The 21,082-nt window shown below is 53.9% G+C and overlaps 1 protein-coding gene across 2 annotated transcripts; it reads right to left on the reverse strand.

Annotated features, from left to right (window-relative positions):
• Nucleotides 1–4: 4 nt before the first annotated feature.
• Nucleotides 5–10,788, reverse strand: LOC120858563 (BTB/POZ domain-containing protein KCTD17-like). 2 transcript variants are annotated; one of them, XM_040234695.1, is made up of 7 exons: nucleotides 10,534–10,743; nucleotides 9,236–9,344; nucleotides 6,810–6,901; nucleotides 5,781–5,876; nucleotides 3,885–4,010; nucleotides 2,484–2,553; nucleotides 986–2,294 (listed from the first exon to the last, which is right to left on the reverse strand). In XM_040234695.1, exons 1-7 carry the CDS (start codon nucleotides 10,726–10,728, stop codon nucleotides 1,939–1,941), a joined length of 1,044 nt encoding a protein of 347 aa, XP_040090629.1. In that variant the 5' UTR covers nucleotides 10,729–10,743; the 3' UTR covers nucleotides 986–1,938. The 2 variants fall into 2 exon arrangements, with proteins under 2 accessions (XP_040090631.1, XP_040090629.1); XM_040234697.1 differs by lacking the exons at nucleotides 986–2,294; nucleotides 2,484–2,553 and adding an exon at nucleotides 5–877 and having other exon boundaries at nucleotides 10,534–10,788.
• Between the last annotated feature and the right edge of the window lie 10,294 nt (nucleotides 10,789–21,082).

Here is a 21,082-nt window from a genome sequence, read left to right on the forward strand (position 1 = left end):
GGCCGGCTGTTTACTCAGGTTTTATTACACGATGGGGGTGGACACAACTGAGAAGCAAGTACCTGGCCCAGGAGCCTGTAAACGTGAGAGGCCCCTCGCTCAGCCCCTGCCAGCCCCAGACTCTCCCCTGGGTGGAGGGGGGACGGTCCCCTTTCCCTTGTCATCAGTTCCTGAGGGGCCCCGCTGCCCCTGCTGAATCAGTGCCCGCCGCCCTCCTGGCCAGGCCACTCTGCGCCCAGCAGTACGGATGGCAGGGATGGGGTAGGCGTGGGGAGCAGCCAAGCTGAAGGCCAAGTCACCCACCCCCTCCTTCCGATATGGCCGACCCCCAGACCTTTCACCCCCACCAATCCCTGCATCTCTGTGCTGGGCCAGCCTGCGTTTTACACCCTCCCTGAGGGCCTTCAGGGCCCTCGCCCCTCTTGGTAACCTCACAACAACCTTGTGAGGTAGCTAGGGCAGGACGTGACCTGGGTGACACACAGGGAGACTAAGGCTCAAGGAGGTGACGTCACTGGGCTGGGGGGGAGCGTAGTATTTGCCATGCAGCTGGGGGCTCTGGGGGCAGGGACGTGGGGGCCCGGGAGACACAGCTGGACAACACCACACTTCGGCCACAGGCAGGCAGCTCTGCCCAGGGGTCCCAGGGCCCACCTCAGGGCTTGAGAGGTCCCCGCGGGCCCCCTCCCGGACCCCGGAGGCAGGGGTGAATGACATCCCCTGGGGTGTAGACAGAGGTGACAGCGGGGAGATCTCTTCCTCTGCCTCGGGCCGGGGGCCCACCCCGTGGTACAAAAATAAAGGATTTCAGAACGGAACCCCAAGTCCCTGGAGGCGATCTGGGGCCTTACATCCGGGTGCCTCTGGCTTGTAACAGCTAGAAAATAAGAGGGGCAGGGGGACGGGGTGGGGGTGGTCAGAACACGGGGAGGGGAGGAGGGGGTGGGGCCAGTGAGGAGAAGGGAGTGCAGGGCCAGAAGGGCAGAGGGGAGATCGAAATGGAGGGGGTGGGTGGGTGGGGGAGACAGGGAGAGAGAGAGAGTTAGGTGAGTCACGAGGTCCTTTCTGCGAGGAAGGAGGAGGGCTGAGGCCCAGAAAAGGTGGATTCAGAGCTGAGGAGGAGGGGATACAGGAAGGCCACCCGGCTTGCCGGTCTGCTGAGAACCCCACGCCCCATCTTGGGCTGGGTGGTGGCCTCCTAGGAGTCCATATTCTGCCAAGACTCTGGCTGGGGGAGTGAAAGTCAAGAGAGGCTGGTCACCAGTGTCTCAGGCAAGAGGTCACAGAGAACAGCTGTCAGTCCCCATTTTAGAGAACTGTGGCCCGGAGAGGGACAGTGACTTGCCCAAGGTCACAGCAGGTAGATAAGATGGAGTGGGGGCTTGTGGGCTCCTGGCTAGGGCTTCTTCTGCCACAGCCCAATCCTTAGCCAGCTCCTGCTGACTCTCCCAAGGCCACAGGCATCCAAGTGTGGCCTGTCCTTCCCAGCCCCGCAGAAACTGGGGACCCAGTGCCCCCAGGCTGTGATTAGGAGTCCTGGGCGTCAGGGATGAGGTCTGGGCACCTGGCTTCCGTCTCCCTTCCCTCCTTCCCAGCGTGGCTCTGGTGCTGATGGGCAGGTGGGAGAGAATTTCCTCCCCCTCTTGTCTGCTCTCAGAGCCTCATACCCAAGGCCAAAATAGGCTGAGAAACTTGGGTGAGGGAAGAAAATCAGCCGGAAGTTCGGCTCAAGTTCAAGAAATAAGAGATGAGCACCCTTCTGGCTTCTGCCCCTCCCTCCAGCTCCGCCAGGCTACGAACCAGGCATGGCAGCTCTGGGGGCATGCGAGGGGCCCAGGGGAGGCCCTCCCTGCAAGCACCACCTCAGGTCTGAGGGGGTGCCGCCAGAAACCTGCAAGGAGGAAACGTGAGGAGAACGTGAAGCGCCGGAGCAGTGCCTCAGACGTGGCCGGCAGGGGGCGCCGAGGAGGTGCAGCTGCTCCCCTCCCCCCCGGCCCGGGAGGCAGGAGGTGCCAGAAGGGGTGCAGGAGGCGGCAGGCAGGGTGCTCTGGGATGCGGGGCCGGGGCGCCTGGGTGGAGGGCGCAGGAGGCTGGGACCAGGACAGCCCCGGGATGGAGGTGTGAGCAGGCAGAGAGAAAACCCGGACAGGGGCAGAGAGGGAAGAGGCAGGGTGTAGGTGAGATCCAGGAGGAAGAGGTGGATGAAGATGAGGCAGGACCTCCGGCGGGGAGCGGAGGAGGAGGAGGCGGTGGTGGGAGGGAGAAAAGGTTAGCGGGATCCTGAGGTGACTGGGCTGCAAAGAGAAAGTGAGAGAAGGGATGGTTATGCAGGTGAGGCGCCAGGCATGCGGCTGAGCTAACCCTGGTGGGCCCGCCCGACCCCTGGCCGCCCCCGGGACCCCGGGTCCTGCAGCTGGCTCCAGCAGGGGGCGGGCGGGAGGCGCCGGCTCCTCCTAGCAATCGTCCTCGGGGGTTGGCTGCACCTTTCTCCTGCGCATCTGCCTCCACCTGCGCCTCCTGCTCCTGCTGCTGCTCCAGCTGCTCCTCCGCGCTCTGTGAACCAGCCGGCGGACCCAGGGAAGAAAGAGCGCAGAGCTGACCCGGGGGCCGGGGCCTGCTGGCGGCTGGCCCGAGGGCCCCCGTCTCAGGGTGAAGGGGAGGGGCCAGAGGAGGAGGACCTTCAGGGGAGCGGAGCGCTACAGCCGCAGAAGCCGGGGTATCGTGTCCGGTCCCGGGAAGCCTGGGGAGGGGCCTGGGGGAACCAGCGGGAGGGTGGGGACCTGCTGAGGATGCTGGCAGCTGCCGCTGTGACAGCGGTGGGAGACGAAGAGGGTGGGTGTGTGGCTGGGGTATCCTTGAGGGGTGCCCGGGAAGGCCTCATTTTAGAAGGACCAACCCAGAGTACATATGAGGCCAGGGAAGGCCCACGACAGACACCAGCCAGATCTGAGATGCCAGCACCGGCTCTGACATCCCAGATCCTGAGGTCTCTCCCAGAGAGGCAGGAGCAGCCAGCTCACCCTGCACCCCTGCAAGGCCACGTCAGCCACTGGCCCCGCTGGGGGTGGGGTGGGCACGGGAAGTCACAGCACAGGAAGGCAGACAAACAGACGGGAAGCAGAGTTCCTAAGTCTTCAACACACAGGGACAGGCTTCTAGAAGGAACGCTCTCCTTCCTTCCCAGCCTGGCTGCTGCCTGCCCTGCTGGTTCCACCCTGGACTCCTGAGGCTTCTGACCAACTCAGGGTCTGGGGTGATAGGACCTTTGATCAACTCCTTCCCTGCAGCCAGCTGAGGCTGCCTCACAGGCCAGGATGGAAACACAGGGTTGGACCCTGAGGGCTCCAGACCCCTCTGCTGCTGAGTCCTATGTGGGGAGCCTGCAGAAGGGGCAGAATGAACAGATTCGGCTTCCCTGCCCCAGCCCTGGTCCCCAGGAACTAAACTGGCCCCTTGGATCCCAGAAGTTCCAAGCTGGTGGTCCACCCCTTCACTTCTCTGAGAATACAACCAAGGTGCACAGGGAGGATGCGACCTGTCCAAGGTCACACAGCACTCACACCATGCCCAGACCCCTAGTCCAGTGCATTCCCCCGGTGCCATGCTGCCCCGTGGCCACCATGTGCCCACCATCCAAGTAACATCTAAGTCCACTCTGGTCACACGCTGGGGCTAATCTCATCTCACTGTCCCTGGAGCCTGGGCCTGGGTAACTGGCGTGGGCAGACAGGACCATGGGTGGCATGGGATGGATGGCATCAGCTGTGATCAGGGCGTCAGGCGTGTGCAGCAGGAGGGAGAAAGAAGAAGCACAGATGGCCAGGCGGAGGGCAGCAAGGGGAGGGAGGGAAGGCAGGGAGGCTGAGGTCGGGTGGGGGGCTCACCTTGGTTTTGCGGCTAGACTCGGAGCTCAGCCCATGTGGGGAGCTGTAGAGCTCCTTGGACACCACACACAGGAACTCTGCCTGGTCCTCACTGCCATAGTTGTAGGAGGAGCCGATGTTCACCAGCTGGAGGGATGGCGCATGGGGAGAAAATGATTGGTCAGGTGGGGTGGGGGGCAGGGGTGGGCAAACACTGGCACTTGTCAAGATACTGACTGTGCCCTGATCTTGCTGCTCCATTCAGGCCCATCCCCCTGGCTTTCCAGAGGACACCTCTGGCCCAAAGTCAGAGTCCTCTCCACCTCCCCAACCTATTATGCCTCTGGTCAATTTCCAGGGCCAGCCTCCCCACATGGCTTGGCCGGGTCTGATCCTTAGAGGAAGGCAGTTATCATTGCTGTTTCTCCCCCACTCGGCCTAGTCCCAGATCTGACAGGCCACTTCCAGAAGCAGGCAGAGATCTGTAACAGGCAGACTGTGCTCCTGTGTCCCGGGTGTGGCTGAAGCAGCCCCAGAACCAAGTCGCAGGATGGGGTCCACATGACCTGGTGGAGCACCATAGAATATTCTGTTTGTTCTTGGAAGCAGAGGTAGACCAGATCACCTGTTCCTTAGGCCAGTGGTGCCTGGCATGTTTGCTCAGCCTCTAGGAGCCCATGCAATTGCCAAAGACTCTCACCTAGAGAGCAGAGGAAAGCAGCCCCACTTTTGGTCTGGGATCCCTAAAATAACTACATCTGCAGGCCCCTCCTGGCTGATAAAAGCTCTGCACATGGTGGCTCTCATTCAGCCCCCAGGGACCCTCATCCTGCAGACAGAGGAAAAACCAGCCAGCCCCTTTAGCAGATGAGGCCTTGAGGGATGGTTTGTCCCACAGCCAGAATGAGTGGAACAGGATTTGAATCTAGGACCCTGAGTCCTCTCTGGAATCCTACAGAGTCAAATGCTTCTAATAATTCATAGGATGCTAGCTAGCTTCAATGTTTTGAGGCCTACCCTGGGCTGGAGACTTGATCCATGGTCTTTCTAATCTACACAACGTTCTGGCAAAAGAAGCACTACTGGCCCATGTCACAGATTGGGAAACTGAGGCCAAGAAAGAGATGACCTGCTCAAGGTCACAGAGCACGTCAGTGGTGAAGCCTAGATGTGAATCCAGGCTTCCAGTTCCTGGACTGGCCTTGTTCTTCCCCCCAGGCCTGGCCATCCTGGGGAGCCTGGCCTTCCTCTCCTTTCTTCAACCTCCAGGTGTAAGGGAGCTTGTGTGGATAAAAGAAAGCCCAACCCTTCTCTTCTTAAGGGCCAATCTGACCTTGGGTTGGCTTGCTGGCTCTGATCCTCTGGAAACCTGAGAGAGGTGTGACGTCAACTGGATTACTAGGGCAACCTGTTTATGATAAAAATCTCTCCTGGCTGGTAAACTGCATCAGCATTGGGAGGAAATGCAGGTCATCATGAATACCTCAGGGGAGGCTGCTGCTCTGTGCTTCTGAAGGTGGCCATGCTTGGAACTGGGCTTGTCCCTTGTGGGGACCTGGAATCTATGCCTGTGGAGTTGCTACAAGAGGTGTGGCCCCCAGGGGACCTCCGCTCTCCTCTAGGGATCTTGTCTCCTCTCATCAGAACTGTCGCTTGGGGGACAGAGACTCACACACTTCGGTGTAAACGCTACCCAGCTCCTGGGAGGCTTTGCCAGAGCTGCCTTGTGGCCCGTGGGGCTTCCTTTGTCTCTCCTTCCCGATCAATCTGCTGCCAAGTGTGGCCTTTCTTAATCTTGTTTGTTTGCCTTAAGAAGACTCCTGGGTAGGGGCTGCAGTGGGGTACCCCAAGGCTGGGGCTGCAGGAAGAGAGGAGCTTGCTCTGCCTGGACATGTGGCTCCTGAGTGCTCCACCCACCTGCTCAAAGCGCCAGCCATCAGACATGGTGGAGACCATCTGTGTCAGCTCCTCTTCCTGGCATTGCAGCACGCGGTACACATGCTTGGGTGGGACCTGCGGGCAGAGGGCGATGTGGAGGGCACCTTGTGGGAGTGCCCAGCATCCCGGGATGGGAGAGCACCTGCTCTTCACTTACCCTCTACCCCTAAGAAGGACAGAAGGAGGGGATGGAGTTGGGGTGGTAAGCCAGAAGTCACATTCTGAGTAATTGTGATGTGCCAGGCACTCAACATGTGTGATTTCACTTAATCCCACCAAAAACCCTAGGAAGGTTCATGGAAGCTCTGAGAGGGTTGGTTACTGGCCCAAGGTCACCCAGCTAAAGAGGTGCAGGACCAGAATTGGGACACAGGTGATACAAGGGGTAAGGAAGAAGGGCTTAGGAGGCATCCTGGGCCACTAACTGAGGCAGGTCCTCCAGGAGACAGAGCACCCCCTCTTCAAGCTCCTGGGGAGAGAAGGACAGTGGAAGACAGTGCCTCCCTACCCATCTCTCATCTTCTACCTCTCCCCCAGGGTGGGCAGAGAATTCCACCAGCTCCTCCTGCAGACCGGCCACTTAGGCCCAGGGTCCAAGCTCAGACATGCCAGCTCCAGGGGGCCACTTGAGCCCATGAAATGGATGGTGTACTAATCCCCATTGCCCCTACAGGGCCCCCTGTACCCTCATACTGACTCCATATTGCCTGTGAGGAAGGGAAGGGTGGGCAGTTCTCAGTACCTCTACATGCCCCAAAAGGAAATCAGGATCCAGAGAGTGGAGTGACTGGCCCAAGGTCACACAGCAAACAAAGCCAAGGCAAGGACAGAACCTGATACATGTCTCCCAGTCTGGGGCTTTGCGGGGCGATCTGGGAGCTGGACAACCCCTTAGAGGGCAGCTCGGCCTTCCCAAGAAAAGCTAGTTCTGTCTCTCCTGACCTCCCTTCTCCGCGCTCCCCGCCACCCCCTGCTCTGGCCATGGATGCTGCCCCGCTGCCCCCTGACCTGTGTGACGGTGTAATCCTTTTCCTCCATCCGGTCTTTGATGATGCGGATCAGCGGGCCAATGTTGTAGAATTCCGCTTCCTCCAGGACGCCTGACACAGAGCAGCGCCCACATCACTCCCACTGCCCCCATGCCCCATTCTCGCCTTGTCCCCTCCATCCCCACCCCCTGCTCCAGTCACACTAGGGTGATGAGCCTCTCTGAGTTCAGGGGTCAGGCAAGAGGGAACACTCCCTTCTTGGGGACTCACACTCTCTATAGCAGGGCTAAGAGGCTGCCGTTCAATGGCACCATCTCCCTGGTGTGCTGAGCACAGCGACCTGGGACACCTACCAGTCCCCCCGTCTGGGGCTAACTAGAGGCAGCAGGCCCATGGGACTGGACCCTAGAAGGCCACAGTGAGAGGGGCCTTGGCTGACCTCTGATTACATGCTCCCACTGATGAAGCACATGCTAAGTGGCAGGCACCATGCCAGGCATGTTGCACTCTTTACTGTAGTTCATTCTTAGCACGAGAAGTAGATACTTTCATCACCCCCACCGAGCAAACAGGGAAACCAAGGGCCAGGCAAGGCAGTAGCTGTGCAACACCTCACACCCAGCACGGGGCAGAGCTGGGGTTCACACTCAAGTTCCTCTGCCCTCCAGTCCCACTAAGTGCGCGATCTTTGTGTACATGCATCTCCCTGACCAACCACACTTCACAGTCTGCAGAGCCTGTCCCGTGCTCAGCACAAGCCCCCAGGCGTGCTTGTCCCCACGCAGGTAAGGGAGCCATTTTAGAGACTGAGCGAGTGCCTCTCTGGTGAAGGGGACAGCCCTCAGCCTTTGGACCCCCCTCAGCTCCTCAGGGCAGGTCCTTTGCACAACTGGCCTCTGGGCTCCTGCGGGACAGGACCCACATCTGATGTCCCTGGCTGTCCCCAGTGCTCACATCCACCTAACACAGAGGAGGCGGTCAGTGCATGCTACTGCCAGGAATGCCCCCCTGTGGGGCCCTCCAGACGACAGACAGCAAACTCTGTATCACGGGTCCTTGGTGCCAGGCGTGGCACTAAGCGACACACTTGTTTCCACTCCTTCTATCTTCACAGCAGCTCAGCAAGGTGGGTGCTATTGTTATCCCATTCCACAGATGCAGGCATGGAGGCACAAGGGGATAAGTGACTTTCTAGGGTTCACACACTAGTCAGTTTCCTGCCAAAGCCCCTGGCCCCTTGGAACAGGGCCCTAGTCCTGTCTGAAGGTGCTGGGAATGCCAGGGCTTTGACAAACCCAGACCCTGTAAACAGGTGTTAGCTGTTACGCTGGAGTGTTTAGCTCCCTTCCCCGTGGGAGCGGCTTTTGGGCCCAGGCCACGCCCATGGTGTCTGCTCCCCCAGGGGCCACCAGGAAAGCTGTGGGGCTCCCAGAGCCGATGCCTAGAGTGGGCTCTGATTCTGAAGCCCTGGTCCTCTGGAGAGCCACCTGGCCTCTAGACTACTATGTCCCACATGGGTCAGGAGGGAAGACTGTGGCCCGAGTGAGGAGGGAGGGGCTGTGTTAGACCCCTTCAGGGTACAAGCCCTGGGACTTGCGATGTCTGTTTTCCCAGAACACATCCCTAATGGAGATCACTGCCCCACTTTATACACACAGTAGAGACTCAGAAAGGAAAAGTGACAAGTCCAAGCTGGCCTGGCTGGGTCAGCTGACCCAAAGCCACACCCTGTGCTCTAAGGAAAAGTGGGCTTGGCACCCACCTATAGTCCCTGCTCCAGGCTGCAGTTCTGCCAAGAAGCCATTCTCCCAGGCATGGCTTCCCTGCCATCTGCTGGGCCAGGAAGTGGACATTTACAGGGCCTCAGCTACCCAGCCTGGGAGGGACCAAACGCCCGCTAGGGAGCAGCCTCCCCACTCCCCTTCCTCCACCCACAACCAGCACTGTGCAACAGAGGCTGTCAGATCTCGGGAAGAGTCACCCATTCCACCTCCCTGCTGACTGTGAGCCCTCACCAGGCATCTGAGATACCTGATCACTCAAAGAAAGAAGCATACCTCTTCCCATGGCCATTTCTACCCCCACCTGGCTCACCACTGGCTTCCCAGGAAGCCAGGGGAAAGGACATCCCTTGCCCCTGGCAGAGGCTGCAGGCCTCACGGGCTTCCTCTCTCTTCTGCCTATGTTTCTGCCACTTCCCCAGAAGCACCACCCAGTGGAAGCACCCAGTGGAAGCGTGGACCAGTCACCTTGGCCCTAGGCTCAGCCTGGGTAGAGGCTTTGGCATCCAGTCCTGTCTGGGATGAGAAGAAGCGGGAAACATGGAAGAAAAGAGAGGTCTCCTCTGGATGGGAGAAATGGCTTTGGACCACCATGGAAGGCCCTGCAGGCTAGAGAAGACAGGCTTAGGACGCAGGCCCTGGCCAGCCCCCTGGACCAACTTACCCTCCTCAGCCATGTCCTTGTCTAGCACTAGCTTGCCATGCCGGAGGAAGTTGAGGATGGGCCCAAAGTAGGTGGGGTCACGGTCGATGAGGTAGGCCCCCGTCTCATCCTACAAAGGCAAGGGGCACAGGCAGTGAGAAAAGAGTGAGCTCCTCTTCCCTGCTGACCCTGCACATACCCCAACCCTTCAGTCCCAGTAAAGGATAGAGGGAGGGTGGGGGCGGGGGGTGCAGTGTTTGCTCCAAAACGGAGTGGTGTGATGGAATAAAAGGACCTTGGGGTCAGATACAGCTAGGTTCAGATCCTGCCTCTGCCTTTTCCTGACTCTGTGACCTCGGGTCAGTGACTTGACCTCTCTGAGCCTTGCTCCTCTCCCCCACAACCAGGGAGAATTGTGAGCAGCCAGTGAAGTTTCAGTGGCACCCAATCCAGTGTAGGGCTCAGGGATTGTCTCTCTTAGAGGTTGTTTCCTGAAGCCAGCCCTACACGGTCTCTAGCAGACCCCAGTTATTCTGGGGATGTTTACAAGTTTCCAAAGGAGCTGTTATCTCATTGGATACCCTCATTGGATACCCTGCAGGGAGGCTTGAGAGAGTTTCAATGCAACTCTACAGAGAGAAGACAGAGACATCACCAGGTAAAGAGACTCACCCAAGGTCACAGCATCAGGTCAGGAAATGGGAGAGAAGGGGCCTTAGAGGTCATCGCCAGGCCGGCCCCCTGGGGCTACAGACCGGAGGCTGAGCTGGAGCAGGGAAGGATCTGACCCAAGGTCATGCAGGCAGTTTGCAGCAGAACCGAGATGGGAACCCAGAAATGGTGCCCCAGGCCAGCATTCCTCCCCATGAAGCCCAGCTCAGAAGGAACCTGGGATTTCTCCACCCAGCTCCCTGTACCCCTAGGCCACTCACACCCTAAAGGGCAGGGAGAAGCCGACTCTAACTCCTGTGATGCAGGAGTCCAGTTTGGGCAGGAGAGAAGGCCCTTCATGTCTGTCCTCCCCACAGCGCCAAAGAAATGGGAGAGACCTTATCCAATAGTCTCCTGGGTGGGGAGCCCAGGGTAGAGCTCAAAAGCTCCAAATGGCCCCAGCCTGGCGTTGTCCTGTTGCCAAGGCAATGGGCACATCCTCACTCTCTGATCCACTTCCTTCTCCCCTCCTTCGACCAGTTCTTCTTGCCTCCAGCTCTTCGGAAAGAAACCCAGCCGGGTTTCCAGCCCCGCGAGCAGGCCTGGCTGAATAGCCAGATTCCAGCGAGCGAGGGATCCCCAACGGCCGCCCACCCCGTGGGCCTCACCCGGTCGGACTGCAGCTCTTCCCCCTGGCACAGGCGGCTGAGGAAGGACTTCTGCTCGCGGCACAGCGTCTGCCTGGTGGTCAGGAACACCGTGCCCCCCACGTTGAGCCGCACCCACTTGCCCCAGCCGCCCGCCCCCGCCGGCGGCGCTGCCTCACCGGCCTCCATCCTCATCGCTCTTCCCAGCGTCTGCATCCTCCGGGCAAGGAGGCTGGAGGTGGGCAGGTACCGAGCGCCGGGCATGCCGGGAGCTGTAGTCCGAGCCGCCGCGGGCGAATGCGGCGGGAGTGAGGATCTTGCCTTTCCCTAGCCCCGCCCTACTTTGTCCTTTCTGGGAGGTCTACAAACGAGGGTCTCTTAAAGATGCTCTTGGCCAAAGTGCTCTGTGTTTGGGGAAGGTCAAATTCGAGGTTACTGGGAAAATGATGAGTGATACCCCAAGTCAGCAATCCTCCTATTCTGCCTCCACATTGCTTTCCCTTTGTCCAGTCTGGGTTATCAAACAACTGACAGAGAAGAAACTTTTCCCTCCCCCAATTTTATAACAGCATTTACCTGTATCTGTTTTCTAATATTCTTTCATTCTGCTTTTGGCTGGCAGGGGCTGGGGAAGAAAGGAGCTGTGCTCTTTCCCCACGAAAACTCTCTTTGAGGACAACAGAGCTGGGCTTACAGTTGGCTCAGCACCTTCTATATTCCAGATGCTTTATGCATCTGTATTATTCACTGATGCTCTCAGTAGCCCTGTGAAGTTGGCATTACTGTACCCATTTTACAGAAGAGGACACAGAAGCAAAGTGACTTTCTGCATTCACACAGCTAGTGAGGGTCAGGCTGGCAGGAACCCAGGTGGATTTCAAGTGCATTTCCACCACCAAGGCCCCTTTCCTGCTCTGTGGGAAACATTTCTAGGGAGGAAGAGTGGAGAGGGTACTGGATGAATGTCCGGAGAGCTAGGTTTTATTCTGGCTTTTGTAGGATGAAGTGCTGGGAGACTCTCAGTTTACTCATCTGTAATTCGGGAAGGGGAGGAGGGATTGGTTCTGTGGATGTACTTCTGAGCCAGAGAACTTGGCGGGGGTCGGGGTGGGTGCTGCTATTGTGGGTTCTGCAGGGTGCGGGAAGGGGACAGCTCCTCATGTGGTTTGGGTCCTGAGAGAGAAAGGAGCAGAAGGGAAGTCACCCTCCTTTAGCTTATGGGATCTTAGTTCCCTGACCAGGAATTGAATCCAAGCCCTTGGCAGTGAAAGCACCAAGTCCTAACCACTGGACCACCAGAGAATTCCTGAAAGCTATCTTTAATTTCCTTTCCTTCTCACTATTTCAGTCAGTGATCTCTGTGTCACACACTCAGGCCACACCCACTGGGCAGCCTGGCCCTGTGGTGGGGTGAGGAGGGGAAGGTTCTGTTATCCCTCAGGTTCTGTCTCTGTAAACCTTTCCCCTTGGCAGGGAGTGGATCACAGCTGCTAGACTCCTGCTCCTGGGAACGTGTGTTCTCTTAAACACAAATTCGAGTGTGATCTTGAGCCACCTCCTTTCTGAATCTCAATTTTCCCTTTTGCGAAGTGGGAAGTGTCACTGAAGAACACTGTCATGAAGATTCGATTATGTTGGTAAAACAGCTGGCATAATCCATGGCTTGTAGTATACTGAATACATGAATGAATGAAATAGGATATAAGTTATGAACTGGCTTTGGAAGAACAGCAGCCCTCCAGGCAGCACTCCAAGCGCTTGGTGAGTCCTCCACCGTCGTCAGCTGAAACAAAACCAAAGCAGGGAATATGTCTTCTTCCACTTAAGGGTCATAGGCAGGGAGTAATGTGGTCAGATGTGTAACTTGGGCCACTCTGGAGACTGCAGAGGAGACGGCTCAAAGCCCTGAGAGACCAGCCAGGAGGGCTCCTAAATGAGGGCTAGGGAAGCCCCAACCAAGGCAGCATCAACCAGGAGTAGGCGGCTTCAGTGGATACTTGGGAAGCCGAAGTGAAGCTTGAAGGGGCTGTGGGAAGAAAGGAGAAGGAAGGAGAAAGAGGAAGGAGGAGGGGCAATGCTGACAACCCTGGCTTCTGGCTTGAACCAGCAGTGTTTCCCTGAAGCAGGAGAAGCTGGTCTGGGGAGGCATCAGGGCTGATGAGGTCAGTTTGGAGCCTGTATCTCCAGTGCCTGTGGAGCAAGAGACCATTGTACTGCAGGTGTGATACTGAGCAGAGCAGCTTAGGCTGGAGAGGCCTGGTGGGCTGGCCTGAGCCTACAGCAGGGAGGAGACCCCTTCAAAGAAAACCTGAAAAGTCCCAGAGCTAGAGACCCAGGAAGGCCCTCTCAGGTGGTGGCCCCAGAATGGAGAGGACAGGACAAAGTCTGGAGAGCGAGGAGCAAGAGCCTTACTCCAGAGACCAAGAAGGGGCCGGTTTGCATGAACAAGTTCACAGGAGGAATGAAAGCTGAGAAAGTGGAGCTGTAGCATCCTGGAGCTGTGGCAACCCACGGCTTGCCTGAACCAACCTGCTCCTGCAGGTGTGACAGAGCCGAGGCCTGGAGGCAGAGAATAACTTGCACAGGGTCACTCAGCAAATGTGGAGCAGACCCCAGATTTCTTGGGCCGCCAGCCCTGACCCATCGGGGGTTGCCTCTCCCCTGCGAGGAGCACAGACCACGCAGCACACACGGACAGCGTAGAGCTTTTAAACAAAAGAGGCATGTCATGGGACAAAATTCAGATCTCTCTTTAAGTGAGGTGAAATTCCTTACTACATTGAATTATTTCACAATAAAACTGATATTAAAAAGAAAGAAGGAAAGAAAGAAGGGCTTTCCTGGTGGCTCAGTGGTACAGAATTCCCCTGCCAATGCAGGAGGCATGGGTTTGATCCCTGGTCTGGGAGGATCCCACACGCCGCAGAGCAGCTAAGCCTGTGCACTGCGACTGCTGAGCCTGTGCTCTAGAGCCCTGGAGCTGGAGCTACTGAAACCCGTGCACCGTAGAACCTGTGCTCCGCAACTAGAGAAGCCATCAGAATGAGACGCCCCTGCGCCGCAATTAGAGAGTAGCCCCTGCTCGAGAAAAGGCCTCGCAGCAACAAAGTCCCGGCTCTGGTCTTGGCCTAGAGGGGCAAATGGATCAACCCCTCCCCAATACTGGGAGTCTTTAGGACAGGGATCAGTCTTCTTCCTTTACACTGGCTTCTGATGTGTTTTATTTCACTGCTTCAGTGCTTCCTATGTGCCAGATGCTATTCTAAGCCCACCTCTCCCATGTAACAGGTGTGCTCAGGGAGCCGGGTGAGAGCAAGAGCTACCATTTATGCATCTAACATGCTGGAGACTGTGTCCCAGGCATTCTGTACTGGCGGCAGCTGCTGTCACTGATAAAGGGCTTATTCTGGACCAGGTCAAGTCTGTGCAGAATTCTTTTTTTTTGTTTTGTTTTGTTTTGTTTTTTGTTGTTGTTTGTTTGTTTTTTTGTTTTTGTTTATTTATTTATTTTTAAATTAATTTATTTTTTATTTTACTTTACAATTCTGTATTGGTTTTGCCATACATTGACATTGTGCAGAATTCTTAAAACAGCCCCATGTGTTTGATCCTGTTCCCTCCACCATCTTATGGAAGATGAGATCGAGGCTCTGTGACCATGGGCCTTTCTGGGTGATGCTTGGAATGGCAACCAAGGGCAGATCTGGCCTTCAAGCTTGTCTCACTGACTCTGAAACTCAAGCTGACGCGGAGTCCCAGTACACCCTTGCACAGGCCTTCTTAACTCTGAGAATGCTGGGAGGAAACTATACCCACCTGGGTGGTCCAGTGCAAGTTTGCTTGGCTCATTGCCATCGTGGACCATCATGGGGTCCTGAAGGTGTTTCAGAGGCTCGGCCAGCATCTTTGGTCCCAGAGTGGAGGGGGAGGCTTACCCCCCTCCTTCCTCAGAAGCCCCTACTTATACCTAAACACCAGCATCTCCTCAGTAAGCACTTAAAATGTTCCCACCTGAAGCAATACCACCTCCCTCCCACCAACCATCATTCAGTGACATTACTGCTTACTGAGCACCAACTGTGTGCCAGACATTGAAACACAGAGATGAAGGCACTAGGAGTGGTCCCTTCCCTAGAGGGGCTTAGGATTAGAGGAGGTGGGCTTTTTGAAAAAACATGGAATCCCAGACTATTCTGCTTGTAATCATGGACTGGTACTCTTCATAGTTTTATGCATGTCTTCTGAATTTAGAGGATAAAATTAAACATCCCTTGGACACTTTCTCAGGATGATGGTTACCCTGGAGAAGGGTCAGACTTCAAATGCCTGCTGGTTATACTGCCCCCTGCTGTCCCCTTCTGGGAAGAGCAGCGCTCAGGTGCTTTTTAACATGGCTCAGAATAGGGCTTGAAAGTGAGACAGGAGAGAGAGATGGATTAAGGGGCACAGAGCTCCCAGACAAGGATGCCAGCCCAGGCTTTGTGGCTTGCTAGTTGGGTGATCTTGGCAAAATCACTTAACTTCTCCGAACCTTAGTTCCCCCATATCTAAATTGAGAATAATTGTGCCTAGCTCATGCTGTTATTGTGAGGATTCAATAAGCTAACAACACATGAAACCACATGAAGAGCACTCAGCACGCTGCCTGGACAAAGCCTCAGGTCCTGTGAATATTGGCTTTCATGAAACCAGTCCTGCCACTCTGCCTATTGTCCTTTGGGTCCAAGATCAGGGGCTAAGCCAAAGACTGCCCCCTAGGATGCATTTCCCAGCAGCCTGGAATGAACCAGCCCAGCCAACACTTCTCTGCTGGGGTCGGAGGGAGAGGCAGAGAGAAAAGCCACTCCAAATGACCCAGCCTCCAGGGCAGAGCGGCTGCCATTTCCTCATGCTAAACCCCTAAGATCTAAAGGGGCCTGGGAAACTTTCTACTGCCAGAGCTGAAGGAACAGAAAATACATCCTGAAGTTCTCACCTGAACACATCACCATGTCCTATTTTGAATCTTCTCATTTTCTAAACAGCATCCCCTGCATCTGAGGGTTTTGTTCACATCTGCTGTCACTTTCATGACTAAGATGTCATTCATCTCTGCTGGGTTTTTTGGAGTCAGTCCTCCTCTGCCCCACGTTCAGAATGTCAGAACATTCTGATTCATCTCAACTCTTCTTTTTTTTTTTTTTTTTTTTTTTTTAACGTCAAATCCAATCCCATCCCTGCCTTGGCTGACAGATCTGCCTCTTACTTTGGGATGGAGATTGTTGGTTCTGAGTTGGTACATCTTCAGGTCACCTGAGGAGAAGAACAAGCTTATGCAGTAAAAGAGAGGGTGTCTTTGCCAGCCAGAAATATTCAAACAGGCTTTCAGAGGCCCGTGGTCCAGAGTTTGCATTTCTGCTCCATGGTTTCCTGTGAGACCTCACTAATTAGTTATGTAACCTCTTCAACTATCACTTAACACCATTTGCAATATTTATATCATAACGTTATTCTTACTTCTTAGTGTTATTACATGCAGTTAACGTTAGTTATTATGACTGAGCACCTACTATGTGCCACACCTGTGCTAGAAGTATTATTATCCCATTTCACAGATTGAGCTCAGAGAGGCTAAATGCCTGGTCCACAGACTTGAATGTCTATAAGATAACAAGTTGCAGAAGATCATAGCAACCCACTCCGGAACTCTTGCCTGAAGATTCGCATGGAGAGAGGAACCTGGTGGGCTATAGTTATAGGGTCACAAAGAGTCAGAAACGGTGGCAGCAACTGATCACCCATGCATGCAAGATAACAAGTAAACCACAATGCATTCACCTAGAACTTCCTCTAATCGTCAACAGATATTCACAGAGCCTGACCCAAGTGCTGGATTTTAGAATTCTGAAGTGGAGGTGCAGACCCTACTACCCTTGAAGAGCTCACCCAGAGGGCTCGTTAATGTCTGCAGACTCCAGGAGTCACCTTTCGCATGGTAGAAGGGCAGTCAAGGGTCTGGAGGAAAGGATGCTTGCCTTTCTCCAATTTGCACCAAAGTGTAGCTGAGTTTGACCCTGACACTTTCGCATCGCTGGAGCCCCTGCTGAATGCCCTCCGCCTGCACCCTGCTCTCTTCAACTAGTGGGGCCAGGTCAGGGGTGGGGAATGGGTGGTTAGCGGGGCTCTCGGCCTGTCTGGGCCCCGTGGGAGTGTGGCCGGCGATTAGACTTCACCAGTGGGGAGCACACCAGTCTGCCTGGGTCCTTGGTGGCCCTTGCAATGCTTTCCTGCCCACCCTATCCACGCAGTTCATCTGCTCTTGTTGGCTCCCCTTTCCAGAAGCTCTGCTCTACAATACTGAGGTCATGACCATCACAACTAATTTACCAGCCTCCCTCAGAGATCCCACTCTTCCCCATAAAGGTCCTTCTGGTTCCTGGGAAGATCATCCCACAGGTAGAATCAGGAACCAAGCTTGAATCAGGAATTGTACAAAATCAGGAGCTCCTGCCTGACCCCTGGGCTTTGTGGACCACTTCCAGCCCCGGCCCCTGCTGCCAGAAAGATATTTATGAGCACATCAACTGGCCCTGCTCTGCACCAAGCAGTCTCATGGATTAGCTCTTTTATTCCCACTCCAATAGGGAGACTTGACTATAATTGCCATCGTACAGAGGAGGAACCCTCTGCATGTTCTGGGTGCTCTCCTGGGCCCCCAACTCCTCCTGCACCTTCACTCCCCACCGCCTCCTGCTCCTGCATGGCCTGGTAAGCAGAATAGGGAGTGGGAAAGGAAAGGACAGATTTTTCTTGCCTGGTGCCCATGTCCTCTACTGCAGCTTTGCTCTGGCCAGAGCAATGATTCATGCAGGCTCGTTTGCCCTGGAGGATAGCTTTGAGGATTCTTTGGAGCCCACATTGCTGGGAGTGGCTCGCTCTGGGGTTTCCTACCCTGGCAGAGACTCCTGTTGGCTGTCTGGGGCACCCCACTGGGAGTGAGGACCACCTCACTGGGTCCTGCTCCCTCCTGCCCTACCCCACAGCCCTCTGGACAAAGTCCCTTCTGGGCAGACCCTAGGCATCTTCTTCACCTGGGTCTTCTGTGGGTTCCCCAGAAGTCCTGGCTAGCTCATTGCTGACGTGATTCACCCTGTGCAGCCGCATCCACTGACCCTACCACCCAGCAGCCAGCCAGGCCAGCATCTCGCCTGAGGCTTTCCCAAGCAGAGGTCTCGCCCAGCCTTTGAGTTCCTTCCACCTCCAACCTCTGAATCCAGGAGACACAGCTCAAATTCTTCAAGTGAACTCCCTGAAACCCCCACCGACCCAGTCAACCTTTGGGGAGGGGAGGCACCCCAGGCAACTTCCACCATGGGGAGTGCCACAGCACCCCAACAACTGCCGCTAGAGAAAGCCTCCCTCTGCCTTCCAATGGCTCCTGTTGGCATGTCTCCTGTCTCTGCTGTGGGTGGGAGGTGAGGTCTCCTACGGTTTCTAAATTAGTTCTTAACCAAGGCGGCTGAAAGAACTGCTTTAGATGGTCTAGCACCTTGTTTTGGAATGTGGGTGCAGTTAGCAGCCCTGTGAAACTGAATCAGAAACCTGGTGTTTGAAAAATAACACATAGAGAACAAACTTGTGGTTACCCGTGTGTGTGGTGGGGGAGGGGAAATATAAGGGTAAGGGAGTGGGAGGTGCAAACCATTAGGTGTAAGATAGCCTCAAGGATGTGTTGTATAACACAGGGATTACAGCCAATATCTTGTAATAACTGTAAATGGAAAGTAACCTTTAAAATTGTATTGCAATTTGTTTAAATAAAATTTTATTTTGAAGTAATTTCAGACTTGGAGAAAAGTTGCAAAAATAATACCAAGAATTCTGGTAGACCCGTTACCCAGTGTGTTAACATTTTTACTTCATTTGCTTTTTCATTCTCTCTCCTTCTTTTCTTGTTCTCCTAAACCATTTGGGAGTAAATTACAGAGTTCATGACCTTGCACTCAAACTCTTCAGTGTGATCTGAAAATAAGGACATTCTTTTCTACAACCACAGTACAATGATCAAAGTCAGGAAATTAGCTTTGATACAATGTCATTAACTTATCTAAGGATTTCTTCAAATATCCATTTGTCTCACTAGTATCTTTTATAGAAAAAAAAAAAACCCAATCCAGGATGTATTGCCTTCAACCATCGTGTCTTATTTAATCTCCTTTGATGTGAAACAGTCCCTCGGTCTTTCTTTGTCTCCCATTTTAAAAGAGGACAGGCTACTTTTATAGAGGGGCTCTCAATCTGGGTTTATCAGGGTTTATCAGATGTGTCCTCATGATTTGATTCATGGGCTACATCTTTGGCAGGGACTCCACAGAGGTGACGCTGTGTTCTCAGCGAGTCATCTCAGGAGGCACACATGTCAACTGACCCCCTTACTGGAGGCTTGCTGTTGTTCAGTCACTCAGTTGTGTCCAACTCTTTGTGACCCCATAGCCAGGTTTCCCTGTCCTTCACTATCTCTTAGAGCTTGCTCAAACTCATGTCCATTGAGTTGGTGATGCCATCCAACCATCTCATCCTCTGTCGTCCCCTTCTCCTCCTGCTGTCAATCTTTCCCAGCACCAGGGTCTTTTCTAATGAGTCGGCTCGTCACATCAGGTGGCCAAAGTATTAGAGCTTCAGCTTCAGCATCAGTCCTTCCAATGAATATTCAGGACTGATTTCCTTAAGGATTGATTGGTTTGACCTCCTTGCAGTCCAAGGGACTCTCAAGAGTCTTCTCCAACACCACACTTTAAAAGTATCAGTTCTTTGGCGCTCAGCTTTATGGTCCAACTCTCACATCCATACATGCCTACTGGAAAATGACAAGTACTGTCATAACAAGCACCCCAATTATGCATAAGTGTTTTCCTATTGTTGGAGGTGTATCTTCAGGGGAAATTCCCAGAGGTGGAATGGCTGCTTCAAGGTAAGGGCATATGTAGTTTCATTTAATAGCTATGTGATTTTTCAAGCCTTTCATGATTCAGAAATAGAGAAAAGCCGCCAGAGGCAGAAGTGAGAGGGAACAGAGGGGAAGAAGGGCAGAAGGCAGAATGGACAGGAACCAGCCTCCTTGGGGACTGCACCACTGCACTGGTTCCCAGAAACCTCTCTGGTACCTAACTTACTTGGGAACTTTCAGAAGCTCCTCCCACCTCATTCTGGACTGTCAGGAAGCATTTAACAGGAGGCTTCCTGTGTGCTGTTTTGGATCTGTCATGAATCCTCTGTTCCTTATTAATTCCTGAATATTCAGGAATTAAGAGAAGTGGCAAACCGCTCCGGGCTGAGAATGCATGCATTTCCTTCCTTAGTTTTTCCATAAGGTGATAAGTAGCTATTTACAACCCTCTTCCTTTTTATGAACCATACCGTAAAAGTGATTATTTACAACCCTCTCTCTTTAATATGGATTGCCTTATGTTTCCTTGATAATTTGTAAGTCTGGACTTTTGATCTTTATCTTTGCTGAACAAAGCTGCCTTTTAAGACAATATATATACCCACACTATGTTGACTAAAACACCCTTGTTCCATCAGAGCTTGGGTCCCCATGTCTTTCTTTTTCTCTCTCTTTCTTTCTCTCTCTCTCAGGCTAATTCTTTGGAGTGCAGAAGCCCGCTGAGCTCACTTTCTTGCCTGGGCTTGCAAGACCCTCATAAGAGGGCGCCCTGTGCCTACGTGAAGCAGTGCAAGTCCCGTGTCAAGGGCTTTATTGTTTTCTGCATAAACCAAGGAATGTCAGCCTCTTTCTCTCTCTCTTTTCTTTCTTATCATTGACTCCGGACCACCAGGTTCTGATCCATTAAAGGATCTCAACAAGTGGTGCCCAAAACAGGGGCCTGGTACACGTGGCGGATTTGAACAGAGTGACTCAAGGACCTATTGAGGTCAGTAAGTACTAAGACATGGGTCAAACAGCTGGAAAGCCCCATCACTTTTCTACTTTACTTCATCATTTATTTAAAGTTCAGGGACTTTCAGTTTCATGCCAGCAAATAGAGGCTTGCCTTCAGACTGTGGTTGAATGTACCCCTTGGTTCCCTGATGAAGGTAGTTTTGATTTAGAAATTTGGCACCGAGTCAAAGAGAATGTTGAATGAGCCGCCAGACAGGGAAAAAATATTCTGATAGATTTCTGTCCCCTGTGGGCTCTCATTAAAGCTGTGATTCTGCCATTTCAAGGTAATTCTAGCCCTCCTGATATTTGGCAACAGGCAGAACACTTATTACATGAATACGAATTAGATGATGAAACCTTACAAAAGGCCCAATTAGAACAACATAATAAAATATTTCAGAATTTTCCTATAATCCCTGTCCTGGTTGCTCCAAGCACTCCTCCCCTGCCAGCAGGCCCAAATCCCAAAGTCTCTCCTTTGCTAGAACCTAATGGTTCTGGCAACTGCTTCCCTAAGACACCTTTTGACATTTAAACCAACAACACCTTTCTGAATAACAATAATAAGTTTTTACCACATACTCTTAATACCAGCGAATTTGTAGTAAGAATTTGCTACCTACTCACTCTCCTTCACGACAGAGG

The sequence above is a fragment of the Oryx dammah genome, unplaced genomic scaffold (genome assembly GCF_014754425.2).
Source record: "Oryx dammah isolate SB20612 unplaced genomic scaffold, SCBI_Odam_1.1 HiC_scaffold_29, whole genome shotgun sequence".
Classification (NCBI taxonomy): Eukaryota; Metazoa; Chordata; class Mammalia; order Artiodactyla; family Bovidae; genus Oryx; species Oryx dammah.

What these genes read in the sequence shown, in the direction of transcription:
- LOC120858563 (XM_040234695.1), bottom strand. Translation starts at nt 10,728, where the DNA reads ATGCAGACGCTGGGAAGAGCGATGAGGATGGAGGCCGGTGAGGCAGCG. An exon ending in AGGATTACACCGTCACACAG is followed by an intron (nt 5,877 to 6,809) that starts GTCAGGGGGCAG and finishes CTCTGCCCGCAG; the next exon opens with GTCCCACCCAAGCATGTGTA. An exon ending in ATGGCTGGCGCTTTGAGCAG is followed by an intron (nt 4,011 to 5,780) that starts GTGGGTGGAGCA and finishes CCATCCCTCCAG; the next exon opens with CTGGTGAACATCGGCTCCTC.